The sequence below is a fragment of the Pipistrellus hanaki genome (genome assembly GCF_964339955.1).
Source record: "Pipistrellus hanaki genome assembly, chromosome: 11".
In the NCBI taxonomy this organism is placed as follows: domain Eukaryota; kingdom Metazoa; phylum Chordata; class Mammalia; order Chiroptera; family Vespertilionidae; genus Pipistrellus; species Pipistrellus hanaki.
In genome coordinates this window covers 14,932,308-14,949,092 of record NC_140513.1, presented here as the reverse complement: position 1 = coordinate 14,949,092, position 16,785 = coordinate 14,932,308, and the positions used below count along the sequence as shown (strand labels likewise).

Genomic DNA, 16,785 nt, shown 5'->3' with positions numbered 1-16,785 from the left:
AAAAAAGAATGAAGTTCTGGTACATGCTACAACATGGAAGAAGCTTGAAAACATTATGCTAAGTGAAATAAGCCAGACACAAAGGACAGATATTGTATGATTCCATTTATGTGAAATGTCTAGAAGAGGCAAATTCATAAACACAGATGAAGGTCACCAGGGGATAAGGGAAGGAGGAATGGAGAGTTATTGCTTAATGATTACAGATTTTCTGTTTGGGGTGATGAAAAAGCAGAAATGGATAGTGGTGATAGCTGCTCAATATTGTGAATGTAATTAATGCCACTGAATTATACACTTAAATGGTAAAATGGCCAATTTTATATATATTTACTATTCATACACATATAAACTACATAGAGACTCTTTCCCCCTCTCCATGTGGGAGTCTGCTTGTTTCTCAATACATTTCCACCTTTGCTATAACACACACACACACACACACACACACACACACACACACACACACAAAACCACAGTTAAACAAACGCTAAAATTCAACCCCAGAGGGGAGGATGAGACTCTGAAGGTTCATATATAATCCTGCATGAGAAAGGTCTTTCCTTTTCCTATGTTAGGCAGATGGTGAAGAGCTGATCACCTCAGTGCAAACCAATGACAGATTAAGCTGGTCAGGGAAGGATCATAGATCAGTTAGTCATTCCATGGGGATGCACCTATTCTGCAGCACTATCTTCCTAGGCTTTTGACTGAAAGTTTGGAAGGTCTCTGACCTCTCAGTCCTGGACATTCTGCCCATCAGCAATTCTGAGCTGAGTTCTTTAGCCTCCTCCCCACAAAATTAAAAATCTAGCAAATGTATTGTCAGGAAGGTTGTCAGATGCTTGTTACACGTTCCCATCTTGTAATGAGACTTTATCTCCTATGCACCATAAGATTGCAGAAGTTTCCCGCAGCCTTTCTGGCACAGCCCCTGGACTTCCACACCATCCCAGAACTCATATATGTCCTAAGGGGAAAAACAAATCTTGTGTTTATTTATTCCAACGTCTTTTGCCCCCAACAATCTCAGTGCTTGAGCCATACCTAATGTTCACTCTACTCTTAGGCCTCAGCCAAAATTTCAAGAGAAGGAAACAATTAATTGGGTCTCCCCTCTGAAATTTTAGTTCATCGAGTCCTCATCATTTCCACAGCTCTCTAATGAATTTTAAAATGTAGTTTTTGCAATTTATCTTCTTTTTTATAATTGTTACAGTAGGACTGTTATCTGCCACAGTACTGTATCCTATCTAGTAATGAAGGATGGTAAAACCCCAATACCAGATTTTCATGATCCAAATGACAACCACTAACAAATTAATAGATATAAATAATAACCATTGTGGCTCTAACATAACAAAATAAGGAACAACCAGAGTTTATTTACCTCCATCTGGGAAAATGAAACAGATTTAAGGGATACAGTAACCAAATGCAATATATGAACCTCATTAGATCCTAATTAAAACAAACTAGAAAAAGAAAAAGAAAAGAGACAATCAGGGAAACCTGAATACTAGTTTCTAGTGAATGAACATCAAAAAATTATTGTGGGTTTTTTTTATTAGGTGTGATAGTAGCATAATAGTTACATTTTTCAAAATCCCTTTCTTTCAGAGATACATACTAAAAAAATTTACAGCTAAAATTGTATGCTGGAAATTTACTCAAAATAATATGAGGGGGGAAGAAGGAAGACTAGCTGGGTTTAAGGTAAAATAAGATTAATAACAGTGAGGGCCTAATAATGAGTTATCTCGGGGTTCATTATTCTAGTCCCACTATTATGTTTCCAAATTTTCATAAATTTTTTGTTTGTCTGTTTTTAACAGAAACAAGTGTTGTCTATTATATTAGTTACCCTGGACAGGTCATCTTATCTCTCTGTGTCTCACAGTCTCTGAGGAGTATGGAATCCACATTCTCTGGACCTCTGAAATTCTGTAATTTCTTATGCTTATTTCAACAATATTCAAAACCGTCTGGAGCAGAATTTGAAGCTAGACATAACCCACAAAAGTAAAACAGTATCAGGGCTTCTAGCCACATCCTCCTCTTCTTCTTCTTTTTTAAAATTAATTTCAGAAAGAGGAAGGGAAAGGGAAAGAGAGGAAGAAACATCAATAATGAGAAAGAATCATCGATCAGCTGCCTCCTGCTCGCCCCCTACTGGGAATCAAGCCCACAACCTGGGCATGTGCCCTTACTGGGAGTTGAACTGTAACCTCCTGGTTCATAGGTCAATACTCAACCACTGAGCCACACCGACTGGGCCACACCTTCTTTTGACCCAAACCAATATTTTACTCTGTGACTAATGGTTCATCTCATTAAATTTTCAAAGGACAAATACTAGTCATTAATGCAGGTACAAGGACATACTATACCCTAAGTGTTGCTCATTGTCTAACAAAGGGATGTCCTTGGTAAATGTTTGCTCTAAAACTCCGAATTCTTAAGCCAGGTCTATATCATAAAAATTAAACTTGAAAATAATGAGTGGCTGGATTTGTTTAAGCGAAATGTGACTATAAATGTTACTATAATATATACCTAATGTTAAAAATGTACATTCAATACAAACAATCATTTTAATCCTCTGACACATGAGACCCTGGGCAAGCTCATGAGTAGGATTTGGGACACTTAAATATACATGAGATGTGGGGCAATCTCACCTCTCTGGCTGTGTGATTTCCCAGGACTGCAGCACCAAATTTGCCCTGCTTTACATATTGACCGTTTGTGCTACAGAAGCAAAACAAAAACAAAAGGTATTAATACTTCCTTAAACTAAGCAGAACCAGCTTTCTTTTCGGCTATGTAAAAGTGGGAAATCTAGTCATTGAATCTCTATAAAGGAATAAAGGTGAGCAGTTTATAATTAAAAGCTCTTATCCAATTTCTTTATTCTTTAAATATCTATTGGGTCGGCAGCTAAGTAATTGCGGATTTTTTAAAGAAAATCAAAGACAATTTTTTCATGGAACTAAATAACTTTATTCTGTAATGTATTGCCCATTTTGATCAATGACCTTTTGCCATCTTTCAGGCAGCATCATAATCCCACGTTCAAAAAACTTCTGGTTTTTATTAGCAAAAAACTAAATCAGGTACGATTTGACATCATCATCATTATTGAAATTTTTACCATTCAAGGAGTTTTGTAAAGATCGAAACAAAAAGTAATCAGATGGTGCAAGGTCAGGACTATATGGTGGATGTGGCAAAACATCCCAACCAAGCTCCATTAATTTTTGCCGAGTGACCAAAGATGTGTGTGGCCTTGCATTGTCATGATGGAATACAACACCTTTTCGATTTGTCAATTCGGGCCGCTTTTCTTCAACTGCATTGTTTAATTTCGTTAGTTGTTCAATGTATACATCAGAATTGATCGTTCGGTTGGGTGGTAAGAGTTCAAAGTAGACAATTCCTTTGTAATCCCACCAAACTGATAACAAAACCTTCTTTTGATGAATATCAGCTTTTGATGTTGTTTGAGTTGGTTCACCTGGCCTGCTCCACGATCTTTTCCGCTTGATATTGTTGTAAACAACCCATTTTTCATTGCCAGTTATCAGTCGTTTTAAAAATGGATCATTTTCATTACGTTTCTTCAGCAAATCGCAGCTGCTAATGCGTTGCGTTAACTGTGATTCTTTCAGTTCGTGAGGAACCCATGTATCGAGTTTTTGAACATAGCCAAGTTGTTTTAAGTGATTTTCAATGCATGTATGTGATACATGAAGCTTCTCTGCAATCTCACGTGTTGTACTGTGACAGTCCGAATTGATTATTGCTTTGATTAGGGCGTCATCAACTTCAACTGGACGACCAGAGCGTCTTTCATCTTTGAGTGAAAAATCACCAGAACGAAATTTGGCAAACCAATTTTGACACTGCCGTTCTTTTAAGGCTTCGTCACCATAAACAGCACATAACTTTTTGTGAGCTTGCGATGCGTTTTTCCCTTTGCGGAAATAAAAAGGAAAATATGACGAAAATGTTCCTTTTGATTTTCCATTTTTCAACGAATGCCAAACAAAAACTACAAAACAGATCAAAAAACTTTTTTTACTGATTAACAGCTGAATAGCCAACTATCAAATACAAAATGTGTTTTACATTTGTACTACGTCTGCAAACCTAAAAATTCAACTGAAGCCATATGTGTGAAACCCGCAATTACTTAGTTGCCGACCCAATATTTATATCTCAGTGAAGTGTCTTTCTTTGAGCACTTGGAAAGGCAGTTGTTGAGGTATATGTAGTTGAGAGAGGGGGGAGGAGTGGGGAAGAGAGAAAGAGAGAGAAGATAATGGCTCCTCAAAGTTTTATGAGATGTTGGAAAACTGAAAAGTTAAAAAGCATTATTGATACTTTTCCTATGGAATGAACAGAGGCTTATTGAGAAGAGAGAGGAGGCTAGCCCACCCCCAACTTCAGAAAGCATTCCTTCTCAGCTACTTACTATCTGTACGCATGGACTGCTGTTGCAACCAATACTGTGGAAGTGCCCGTTGATGTGGGTGCTGTTTTTGGTGCCGCCTGATTTCCTAAAGATGAGGAAGAAAACAAAGCTGTCATTCATTTCTTGCTTGAAACTGATTTTTTTAACCATTAAAACTACTTAAAATTCTTCCTTAAGCCTTATGGTTAATGTTAAAATGCTTTTATGACCATTATCCTCATTTGATCCATAAAACATGACCTCATCTGGGGATGAGGAAATAGAGGCTTTAAGCACCTAAGGGCCTTACACAATGACAGCAGCAAGCCCAGGCCCACGGCTTCATTTCCATTTTAAACAAGTCTTTGGGCTGGACAAGAAGACAGGGTCATATTCCATCTACTTTCTTTTCCCCTTCCAATATTTTGAGAGCTATAATAAATACAAATAAAGTTATTTCCCCTTCCCTTAGTTTAGAAGTAGAAAATTTACAATACTCAAATTACAGCCATTACTTACCTTGCACAGTGAAAGAAAGTAACTCTAGTGTTTTAAAACAGTATATTTAGAATAAATCACATATTTACACTCACAACATGAATGCACTGATGGAAGAGTAGTGAGAACATTAGAGTGGACATAACAACTAGGGACTTATTTTCAAAAGCATCCTTGTTTGATTTATTTTTATTCTGAATTGATAAAAACAAGACCACAGGTCCAAAATAAAGTCACTGCTAAGCTCCATGTCAACAAACTGAGTCTTAATTACAGTTTTGGCTGTCCCCAAAATGGAAGCTTTAACCAGTCAATCAGGAACAGCCTGATCAGCACTAGTTAGGTAATCTGCCTGAAAGACCCACTGTCATTCCCTAAAGGAAAGTAATCTCGAGACATCAATCTGCATTTTGTCTATTATAACTTCTGTGTTCCTGTTCTTTTCTGCTTATAATATTCTATCATTCTATACAGCTCCTTGGAGCTCTTTTCAATCTGCTAGATTGGATATTGCCTGATTCAGGAACTGCTGAATAAAACCAGTAAGATCTTTTGAGATTTATGGTCAAATTTTGCTCTTTAATTTCATATTGACACAATTTTTCTGTCTGTAGAGTACATGTATACTGCAGAAAATTTAGTAAATATAGAAATACACAAAGAAAAAGAAAAAGGAACCTGTAATCTCACCACCTAAAAGTAAACGTTAATAATTTGAGGTATTTATTCCTAGTCCTTTTTGTACACACACAAACTCGCAGCTTTACCTTTTCCAAACAAAATTAACAGTGTCATTTGACAACCTCCTTTTCTCACTTAATATAGGCATTTCCTTTTATTCTTCAAAACAGTGTCCAAAACAAAGACAAAATAACCCTAAAAATGTTTTTTCATGGCTACATAAAATAATCAAAATGTATCCAATTTCCTATTTGATATTTCTTTGGGCTGCCTACAATTTTTCTCTATTATAAACAATGCTATGGTGAACATCCTTAAAATGCACATGTTTGTGTGTATCTCTAATTACTTTCTTAGGAGAAATTTCTAAAAATGAAAATGTGGAGTGAAAGTGTGTAAACAATTTTAAGATTTTGTTACATCCTGCCCAAATGCCCTTGAGAAATGCCAAACCAGCTTACACTCCCACTAGCAGTTTGAGCCCACCAGCTTTTCGGCCTGCCAATAAGAAGAAATTATCTTTTAAAATCTTAACCAATGGGCGGGAACCGGTTTGGCTCAGTGGAAAGAGCGACGGCCTCTGGAGTGAAAAGTCCCGGGTTTGATTCCGGTTAGGGGCATGTGCCTTGGTGGCAGGCACATCCCCAGAGGGGATGTGCAGGAGGCGGCTGATCGATGTACCTCTCTCTCATCGATGTTTCTTACTATCTCTCTCTCTTCCTCTTTAAAAAATCAATAAAATATATATTTTTAATAATCTTTACCAATGGGAGGGTAAGGGAAATGTGTTCTTAGTGTTGCTTCATTTGCATTTATTGATTACAGGGAGGCCAAAATTTAACATTTTCTATAGATGTATAGTGACCATTTGCTTTGTTTTGATGAATTGTCTATTTATGCTGGTTGGTTATTTTCCAAGTCTGATGTTCATGTTTTCCTTATTATTTAGTAAAAACCTATACCTAGTTTTTAATTCAATCAGCACTTTCCAGCTATATGTAATACTATAATCTTTCTCCTGATAAGCAGTGTATGACAGACTAAGGCCAGAGTTAGGTTATGAGGATAAGTTGGAAACACTGAGAAAAATTACTGTCTCTCTGAGGTCATCCTAGCATCGTCCTCCAGGATGGTGTAACTTGTCCCAGTACACTCTGATCTCCCTATCTCATGTCCTGGAAATGGAAGGTTGTTTGTGGATTGCTGGAGGAATGAGTCAGATTCTCAGAATCATATGATCTTCTCACTGGCTTTGCATATTTTCCTCTCTGAAATCAGCATTGCACAGATTTTTGAACTGCCAAATCACGAGGACTTTTTTTTTTTAATAGTATGTGGTTTCAAATCACTCTTTTTTTTTTTTTTTTCTTGAACAAAGTTTTCTTGTTTTTCTTCCTCTCCCTCCCCATTTGGTAGATCTTTGCTATCGTTAATATTTGTCACTTTCTTTTGAAATCTCAACTTTTTTTTTTTAACTTAATTTCCTCCTGTTAACCTACTATTTCTCTTAAGGCATAATCTGTTAATTCGCACTTATGTTCTCATCTCATGTCTTACATTATTAATGTCAATAAGTGGTCGTAATTTTAATCTGTTCAGGGAGAAACATTCTCACAGTGAGATCTCTCACTGCCTGCAGGGATATTAATCTGTTCCTTGCTCTGTTTGTTCTTATAATAACTTTGTATGGAGTTTGAGTTGGAGACTTTTCTATTGCTCATTTTTCTGAACTCTTAGGAGTAGAGCTCCCTCTTCTGTTCTTTTTGTATAAAGTTAAAAAATAGGGTGGCTTGCTCCTGAGACTTTAGTATTCTATTTCTATCTTTACGCTTACCTGAATCTTCTCTCCTTCACTCTAATATCTCTATCCTCCTCAATCTGAATTCCACTCCCAGCAGATTCTTCTGAGAGACCTGTCCTGGAAGGTCAGTGGGTGAGTTTCACAAGCTCATAGGAGCAAAAGTGCTCCCATTCTTTAGTCCCAATCGACAACCCCTTGTGGGTAACACAAGAAGAGTGGGTAAAACACTTTCCAGTTTCAGCTTGACCTACCATATTTTCCATGAACACCTACTGGCTATTTTGGGGTTCTCCATTCTCAGATTCAGTATTCTCCCACTGCATCCCTGTTTGCTCCCACAAATGTTGATACCATGAAAGCCTTGTGGCTGGCAGTGGTTTGTCCATATTTGGGGGGTTCATGAGGATACCACTTCAATTGGTTTTGTTGTAAATATTATCCATAGATTTGTATTTATATCTAGTTGCTATGTTTTTATATTGAAATCTGAAGAGAGTCAAGAGCTATGCTTCAGCCATCTTCCCCACAAAGACTTCTTACATATAAATATCCCTTGAACGGAAGGATCCCCTATATTGCTACTTTGCTTTTTATTTGTAAATGCCTACATAAGATTGTATAAGTAATGTTTAAGTTCAAATGCCTCTATAATTCTCCTTTGGAAGTATAATTACCTTATAGTTGTTGCCTGATTTCTAAAATCAAGTTACTTCACTGGGTGGGGCCTTAGGTTGTTTCTTTTTATCTACACCCATTAGCTCCACCACTTTAAATTGAGTCAGAAGCACACAGCTGATGAAATGTATAGGCACAGCCTACTAGAAATCTGGCCAGGTTAGGGCTTAGAGAACAGGACCAGAAATCCACAGCACAGCTGCCAAAAGTGACAGGTAAAATTTAGAGCAGGGGTCAGCAAGCATTTTCTGTAAAGGGATACACAGTAAACATCTTAGACCTTTGGGGCCACATGGCAACTACTACAACTATTCAATTCTAAATATCCTCACATCCTCAGTGCCAGCATTGTGCCTAGCATTAAAAGGAATACAATACTTTCATCTTCACTCAACAAATATTTAATATCTCTCACCAACCCAGTGCTGGTAGCTCAGGGCTGTTTCTATCAGTCCCTCCTTCCTCTTCAGATTCTTACACAAAGACAGCAAAGTGTAGGAGGGAAGAAAACCTTTGGAGTGAAATCAGATCAAGGTTCAAATTTCAACTCTGTCATTTACTGCTGTATAACTGAGACCAAATCCCTAAACCTCTTTGAGAATCTAAAATGGTGGTAGTCTCATCTATTTCACAGAATTATGAGAATTAAATAAGAAAATCTACCCAGAGTGGAGTACACTGAAAGGTCAAAGGTTCGATTCCGGGTCAGGGCACATACCCAAGTTGCAGGTTAACTGCCCAGTCGGGTGCATATGGAAAGCAATGTTTTTTTCTCTCAAATCAATAAAAACCTATCGCCGAGTGAGGATTAAAAAAAAAAAAATCGATGTAAATCATCTGAGGCATAACAGGCATTTTAGAAATATTAGTCTCCCTTCTTTCCTTTCATTCAACAAATGTCACTCAATTTTCTTTTGTGTCCATCATGATGAAAGGTACAGAGGATTCAGCACTGAGCATCACTGTTTAGTTGGGAAAAATTCACTGTCACCATAGATCTAACCCAGCAAGGAAAAAAGCAGCCCTTCCTTCTAGTCAAAACACTGGACAATACCTACCTGGAGTACGCACAGGGTTTCAGAGATGGTGTCCACACGGAGCAGAAGAGCTTACCTGCGACCTTCCTTCATCGGTTTCAAACAAAGGCACACTATCTACCTGCCAGGATTCATATCTCAGAGCAGGAGAGGCATGCATCACTAGTAGTGAGGTTGGCCAGACTGACCAAGGATGAACAACCTGGCATATCACTTTTGGAAGGCTGTTTATACTTTCAACTAATGTTATAGAGGCCACTCCTAACCTCTTTAATTACCTGCTGCTGCTGCTGCTCCCTGGCCTTTCTTAGGCTGCTTTGGGGCTGTGTACTGGAAGAATTCATTCCCATGGTCAGCAGCCGCCTGGTCCCGTCCAAAAAGAGAGGCCAATCTGGCACTGTGGAAAATGAAAATGACATTTCATCTGGCACATCTCAAACCTGGCATCGTTACAAATGCTGCTCACCTTCAACCTTGAATAAATACCTCCTTTGACTGTATATCCCACCATTCAATACGGAAGTGGGAGTGAAGAGTATTTGCAAGATTGTATTTCTAATCTGAACAATATCAGCTGACCCTACCCGTCAAGGCATTTCTTCTTTCTGGACCTGTTTCTGTAAATTGAGGTGGTTCATCTATCAGGGGTCCTCAAACTTTTGAAAGTGGGGGGGGCAGATCACGGTCCCTCAGAGAGCTGGAGGGCCGGACTATATGAACTACTAATTCCTACTGTAACACCTCGGCTGCGCTCACTGCCCAAAAAACCTGGCGGGCCAGATCAGACTCCTCTGCGGGCCGCATGTGGCCCGCAGGCAGTAGTTTGAAGACCCCTGAATGCTCTCTATGGTCTGTTCAAACCGTAAATTCTTGCCTTTAGCAAGTCACAGTTTCTCACTTTTTGTTAGTTTTAAAATAAAATGAAATAAAGTAAATTGAACTGTACTACAAAGTTAGTCCATCAAACATGGTCCCATCTGCCATTTTATCTAACAGGCAGAACTATTTTTTCATTATTCCTTGCAATCTAATCTTCTGCCCTAACCATTCCACTAAAACTACTCTTGCTAAGGTCACCAACATCTTTGTTATTAAACATAATTTACCAGTCTTTGTCTAATTTGGCCTTCATGTCACCTTTTTACACTGTCAACTATTATGTTCTTCAAACAAAATCTTCCCTTCACTTCTGTGGGGAAACCTGTGGGTTGGGAAGAGGGATTAGCCCAAATAAGACCTCAATAAAACTAAAGGGATCCCTTTCTCACCTTCCCCTCTCTCTGGATCCTCACCTAACTTCTCGACTCTTTCTCCTCTGCGCAACCTTTAAATGACCATGTCCCAAGATTTTATACTCTCCCCCTTGCCAATCTAATTTATTTACCTTGGTATCAAGTGCTATCCAAATGCTGATGATGCTCAAACCTATGTCCTCAGCCCAGAATTTGCTGCTGAGTATCAGACAACACGGTATCCCACAGGCAACACAAATGCAACATAACATGTCCAAACCAGAACTCATATCTTCCAATCCGCACTGCCCTCGCAAATCCTGTTTTTACTTTTGTGCTTCCTCTCTAGGTCAATGACATTTTGTGTCAGGGTTCCCAACTCCACCACCAGGTTCTAGACCAACATATAGTTGTACTTGTGGCTAAGATCTTTTACAACAAAAGGATACACAGCAACATCAGCAAAAGGAGAAAGAGCACTGGGGCAAAGTTCAGAGGACACCAGGAGCAAGCTTCCACGAGTCCTCTCCGGATGGAGTAACACAGGATGCGTTGAATTATTCCAGCAATGAGTTGTAACAATATGTGTAAATGTGGTCTACCAGGGAACTTACGAGGCTTAATTCCCCGGGCTTTGAGTCTCTAGGGATTGATAAATGGAAGAGCTCACTACACCCTTCCTCCTGGAAACCCTCTGGCATGTGCCAAAATTCTAGAATCCCAGAAGGAAGACAAGGTTCATGAATCATATTGTTCGTGCAAACAGTTTACGCAAGCAGACACGCTAATCATTTATGGGAAACTTTATATCAGGGTGAGGAACTGTTTACCAATAAAATTCCTAGAAGTCAGCCAAGTGCCAACCTTGTAAGCAGGACTTTCTAAGGATAACAATTTCACGTCTACTATTTTGTCTGGCTGGGAAAAAATCACTGACTCCATACGTGTAACCCAGCAAGGCGAAAGAGGTGCAAAGCAGCTCTTCCTTCTTGCCAGACACTTGGCAGTACCTACTTAAGAGTGCGGGTAGTTTTAGAGTGGGGTCCACATGGGACAGAAGTTTACCTGCGACCTTCCTTCATCAGTTTCCAGGAAAGGGCGCCATTACTTACTATTTACTTCTGCAAACGCCCACAACCAAACTGAAATCTGGGGATCATCCTTGATTCTTTTCCCCCTGGTGTTCATAACCAATTCCTGAGTTCATTTAATTTTACTTGCTAACCCTTTCTTGAACCCAGTCACTTCTGCCCATCCTCACTGCCACTTCCCTATTTCAGGTTGTGAAATAAATCACATCTACCCAGCTAGAATTATTACAACGTTCTGACTTATCTCTCAGCCTACGGCTTAGCTGCTTCTTATCCATTCTTTCCTGTGCACCCACAGTAATCTTTCAAATACACAAATTTGACTCTCTTTCCTCGTTAAAATCCTCAAGGACACCTCATTAATACAAAAAATCCAAACTCCACAGGCAACTTTACAAGGCCCTTCAAGACCTTACCTTTCCTTATTCCCCCACCTTCCTATCTGGCCATTTCTCCAATCCAACTGTGTGCTACAGCCACATTTTAGTTTCTTAAGTAAGGCAAGATCTTTCTTTTTTTTTTCTTTTCTTTCCTTTTTTTTTTTTTTTAATCAATCTTTATTGTTCATATTATTACAAAGGTTCCTCATTTCTTCCCCCATCCACCAGGTTCCCACCCCACCCTCCGCCTCCTCCCCATCCCCCATTGTCCTCATCCATAGGTGCAGTTTATGTTCAGTCTCTTCCTCCCTCCCTTTCCCCGATAGTAAATCCCTTTTCAGATAGTAAATCAGTTACTTAGCATTTTCTCATATCAATAATACCTCCACATGCCCAATGATACATTTCACACAAAAGACATTTCCAAATAGGTCAACCAGCCTCATCCAGGCCCCACCCAAGGCACTCACAGATCAACACCCCAGCCCTATACTAACTCAACACATCCAGATCAAGATCTTTCTATTGTCCAGCCTTTGGACGTGTTGTTCCTTTGGCCTGAAAAATTCTTCCCATTGCTCCTTTCCGTAGAGAGCCGCCTGAGAAGGCACATGGGCATTCTTTTAATTCTTACCAGCTGAGCCCGAGGGCACTGGCAGAATCCAGTTATCAGTACTGACTTCTTAAACCATGTGCTTGAAATGAGAAACAAATAGGACCTTAACTCACCCAGGTCTTGATATGCTAAATCTTGTACCAAAAAATAAGGAGCTTACCCAGATTTTGATGAATTGGATCTGGGCACACCCAAAACTCTTTTTGACCTTAAACTCCCCTTTGGAAGCCAATAAATACACTGTGTTGTCTGTGGTGAGTGTGACTGTCTCTCCATCAGAGAGATGGCACCCACCTAGCTCCCAGCTTTATGAATCTATTTCTGCCTCTTGTCTCTTTCTTTCTCTAATTTCTTAATCCCCAGCTCCTTCCCTCAGGAACCTTTCGGAAAAAGGAGAAACACCACACCCTTCCTCCTGGAAGCTGCCCTAATCTCAAAGTCTAGGTTAGGTGGTCTTCCTAAGAGCTCCTATAGAATTCATTCAAGAAATCTGTGCCAGACACTATACTGAGAGCTGGGTATACACTGGTGAGCAAAACTGGGTTCTGTTTTCAAGGAGCTTATACATTCTTATACAGGGAGTATATATAGGGGAATTACGTAATATATAATTGCAAACTATCTATAATAATAAAAGTGTAAAATGCTAATTAGTCTGGACCAACTTCCAGATGAACCCGGGGCTGTGAGGGAAGCCTGGGTCCCGGGTGCCAGAGAGAAGCTGGTACGGGCAGCCAAGGGAAGGAAGGCCTACTCTTACACGAATTTTGTGCACTGGGCCTCTAGTAAAATATATAACAGGTAGCTATTGTATGGAGTTATACTTCACAGAGATTAGTGAAAGTTACTTAATCATTTATCATATAACAGGGTAATGGATTATTTATTTTAACCACTACTTGACCGTATATTTTCTTTAGCGTCTTGTATGTAACAGGCTCAATAAATGAACTCATAGTCTAGTCTATCTCTGAGCTCCTTTCCTCCAAAATCATCCTTAGTTTAGGTAAAGTAAATATTAAAACTTGTGAAGTAAATATTAAAACTTCCCAACAATTTTAATATATTAAAATATACCAGCAATTGCCGAAACCGGTTTGGCTCAGTGGATAGAGCGTCGGCCTGCGGACTGAAGGGTCCCGGGTTCGATTCCAGTCAAGGGCATGTACCTGGGTTGTGGGTACGTCCCCGGTGGGGGGCGTGCAGGAGGCAGCTGATCGATGACTCTCTCTCATCGATGTTTCTAACTCTCTATCTCTCTCCCTTCCTCTCTGTAAAAAATCAATAAAATATATATATAAAAAATATATATACCAGCAATTTGCAAAATAAGTGTAATATGATTTGAAACTATTACCTTGTTTTCTCAAGGTAGTGAACTATTAGCTTCCTTTCAGTTTCCTATAAATGGGGCCAACAACGCTTACTTAAAAGGACTGAGGTTTAAATGTGATTGTAAGTGTGGTGAGCAGTGCTAGCCTAAATAAGTAACAACAAATGCTAATAAAATTTAGGAGAAACCAAGATTTCTCCTTTTAGCCAGGGCAATCTGGGCAGATTCCCTAAAAGAATAAGGCTCTGAAGGAGCTGGGCAATGCCTTTAACATAGTGAACAATTTACAAAGTTTAGATCCTAGTTAAGATATAATAGCTTATACACGGGTAGTTAAAGTTAATAAGAATGCCCTGGTTAGCTTCAGTAAACTGTGTATTGGATTTGCTATTTTTATTTTGCAGGAATATTTTTTTCATGAGAAAAAACAAGTGTCATAGGCAAACAATATTTCCACAGAGGTTCTAAAGGCCAACTAATTAATGATTGCAAAATCAATCCTAAGGCCAGGTCAACCCAATTATTTCCCAGGTTAATTCCATTTTCTATTAATATTTTAAAATAAACAATACATAAGCGTCTTATAAATCATTGCATTTTTCTACTTCTAAAGTATTCTCACATGTACATATTTAACTATGTTAGCAAGAATGGGCTTGCTGCCCTAGACAGTTTTGCTCAGCGATTAGAGCATTGGGCCCTGGACTGAAGGGTTGCAGGTTCAATTCCTGGTCAAGGACATGGACCTTGGTTCCAAGTTCAATCCGGGTGTATTTGGGAGGCAACCAGTCGATCTCTCTCTCTCTCTCTCTCTCTCTCTCTCTCTCTCTCTCTCTTTTTTTTTTTTAATATATATTTTATTGATTTTTCACATAGAGGAAGAGAAAGGGATAGAGAGTTAGAAACATCGATGAGAGAGAATCATCGATCAGCTGCCTCTTGCACACCCCTTACTGGGGATGTGCCCGCAACCAAGGTACATGCCCTTGACCGGAATCGAACCCGGGACCTTTCAGTCCTCAGGCCGACGCTCTATCCACCGAGCCAAACCAGTCCCGGCTATGTGTCTCTCTTACATCAATGTTTCTCTTCCTCCTTCTCACTCTCTGTAAAAATCAATGGAGCCCTGGCCAGTATGGCTCAGTGATTGAGTGTCAACCCATGAACCAGGAGGTAGGGGGTTTGCTTTCTGGTCAGGGCACATGCCTAGGTTTCAGACTCGATCCCCAATAGGGGGTTTGCTAACTTTGGACTTGAGTCTGTTTGTTTACAATTCATGGGAAAAATCATTACAGTATTAATTACATTTTAAAAAATGTTACCCAGTGCACTTAGTTGTCAAAGTCTTTAACCTTAGTTTTATACTCCTTTTCTTTTCTTATCAAAATAAGTAACACAGGCATTTATGTTACATCAATCTATTTTAATAAATAGGGTTCTTTTTGTTGTTAAAGCACTTCTTTGCTCTTTTACTTTTTTGCTGCGTGGCGTTGGGCAACTTACCTCTCTGATACTTATATGTCCATTTGTAAAATGGTTATAATAGTAAAAACTACCCCATAGAATAGTAGAGAGAAGTAAATATAATAATATAAATGTATTACTTAGAAGGATGTACAGCGTCTGGCATTAAGTACACCATATATTATTTTATATACATGTGCATACATCCTATTACCTTAAAATGTGGATTCAACTCAGATACTCCTATAGAGAAGAAACCATGCTTAATCTATGCATAAACTGCCTGCAACTATAAACTGATATTAATAAGAATACAAAACTTTAGAATTGAGAAAGGTCTCAAAGGTCATCTGGGGAAAACCCCATTACTTAACAGGTTAGGGCAGTGTTTCCCAACCTTCTCTCATGATGAGAATCACCTGGTGGAGTTGTTAAAACACAGATTCCTGAATCCCAACTAAGAAGTGCTAAACTAGAATTTTTGAGAACATATAGGTAAAATTGCATACCTAACTTAGTGCTCTGTATATAACATCTGTGTTAGAGCACTAGTTAAGTATACAATTTTACCTATATGTTCCCCAAAATTCTAGTTTAGCACTTCTTAGTTGGGATTCAGGAATCTGTGTTTTAACAACTCCACCAGGTGATTCTCATCATGAGAGAAGGTTGGGAAACACTGGGTTAGGGTATGGAGAGCAAGGATGAGAAACGACCTAAGGTCACACTCCTAATTAGGGCAGAATCAGCATTAGAATCTAGGATTTTCTGTGTCTTTTCAGTTAAAAATACTTCTTGATGATCAATTCCAAACTTACCTTTTTCTACCTTTATACTGGTGATCATTACTATAATAATCAAATTTGCCTTCACATATCTATACTAATAAAAGGGTAATATGCTAATTAGATGGGGAGACTTTCCAGATATCCTTCTGGACAAAAGCCATGGTGGCAGGGCCGAGGCAGAGGCAATTAGGGGCGATCAGGCCGGCAGGGGGGCAGCTGGGGTCAAGCAGGCCACGAGGGGTGGGGGAGGAGGGCAGTTGGGGAGGAACAGGCCGGCGGGGGTGGGAGCCATTGAGGATGATCAGTCTCGCAGGGGCGGGCAGTTAGAGCTGATCTTGTCAGAAGGGGGTCAGTTGGGGTTGATTAGGCTGGCAGGCAGAGTGATTAGGGGCAATCAGGCAGGCAGGCAGGTGAGCGGTTAGAAGCCAGCGATTCCAGATTGGAAGAGGGATGTCCCAGGTTGGAGAGGATGCAGGCCGAGCTAAGGGATATCACCCCTCACATGAATTTCATACACCGGGCCACTAGTCTTTTATATAATCTAAAACATATTTATATACATAAGTAGCCCCTTAGAGTGCTTTGTGATTGCTATTACTGGATTGATTTTACTACTAAACTAGGAGTTTCTTAAGGGGCAAGAACTTTGCCTTATTCCTATCTGCTGTGGAAGCCAAGTACAATATAATTAGCAGGCATTGACATATTTCTTCATTTCAAAGTCACAATGGTG

The 16,785-nt window shown here is 39.3% G+C and overlaps 1 protein-coding gene across 6 annotated transcripts in view; it reads right to left on the bottom strand.

Annotated features, from left to right (window-relative positions):
• The window catches only part of FKBP15 (FKBP prolyl isomerase family member 15), a 49,149-nt gene that overhangs the window by 29,934 nt on the left and 2,430 nt on the right, over positions 1–16,785 (bottom strand). For 4 of the 6 annotated variants that reach the window (XM_084899191.1, XM_084899193.1, XM_084899190.1 and 1 more), the window contains exons 2-4: positions 9,427–9,545; positions 4,478–4,562; positions 2,682–2,751 (exon numbers count right to left, since the gene is read on the bottom strand). In XM_084899191.1, coding sequence (XP_084755317.1) covers positions 2,682–2,751; positions 4,478–4,562; positions 9,427–9,545 — 274 coding nt within the window. Of the gene's footprint in view, positions 1–2,681; positions 2,752–4,477; positions 4,565–7,469; positions 7,571–9,426; positions 9,546–16,785 lie in introns of those variants that run through there. The other 2 variants (XM_084899189.1, XM_084899192.1) reach the window with 2 other exon arrangements.